Here is a 365-nt window from a genome sequence, read left to right on the forward strand (position 1 = left end):
CCGACAAGCTCTGCAACCCCAGCGCCATCGTCTTCCCTGCTTTCCGAGTCAACCGGACCAGCGAGAGGAAGGAGGTCATGGTGGCCATGTACGAGCTCTTCGCCTTCCTCAACGCCTCGCTGGGGAACATCACCCGCGACCAGGAGGAGCTCAACCCCACGGCCAAGGAGCTCCTCGACCGGCTCCACAACACCACCAAGACCACCCGGGGCCTCATCTCCAACCTCACCTGCCTCCTCTGCAAGAACTACAACATCTTCCAGGTGGACGTCAGGTACGGGGAGAGCTCCAAGAGCAAGAGCGCCTTCAAGAAGAAGCAGCAGGGCTGCCAGGTGCTCAGGAAGTATGTGCAGGTCATCGCTCAG

At 60.8% G+C, this 365-nt stretch overlaps 1 protein-coding gene across 1 annotated transcript; it reads left to right on the forward strand.

Moving 5' to 3' along the window:
* Positions 1–5: 5 nt before the first annotated feature.
* Positions 6–359, forward strand: LIF (leukemia inhibitory factor; the record flags this gene model as incomplete). The annotated part of the gene is made up of 1 exon (XM_010190633.1): positions 6–359. A coding segment is annotated over one exon (354 nt), but the record flags the coding sequence as incomplete, so codon positions are not given.
* Positions 360–365: the final 6 nt, after the last annotated feature.

The sequence above is a fragment of the Mesitornis unicolor genome, unplaced genomic scaffold (assembly GCF_000695765.1).
Source record: "Mesitornis unicolor isolate BGI_N332 unplaced genomic scaffold, ASM69576v1 scaffold40408, whole genome shotgun sequence".
In the NCBI taxonomy this organism is placed as follows: domain Eukaryota; kingdom Metazoa; phylum Chordata; class Aves; order Mesitornithiformes; family Mesitornithidae; genus Mesitornis; species Mesitornis unicolor.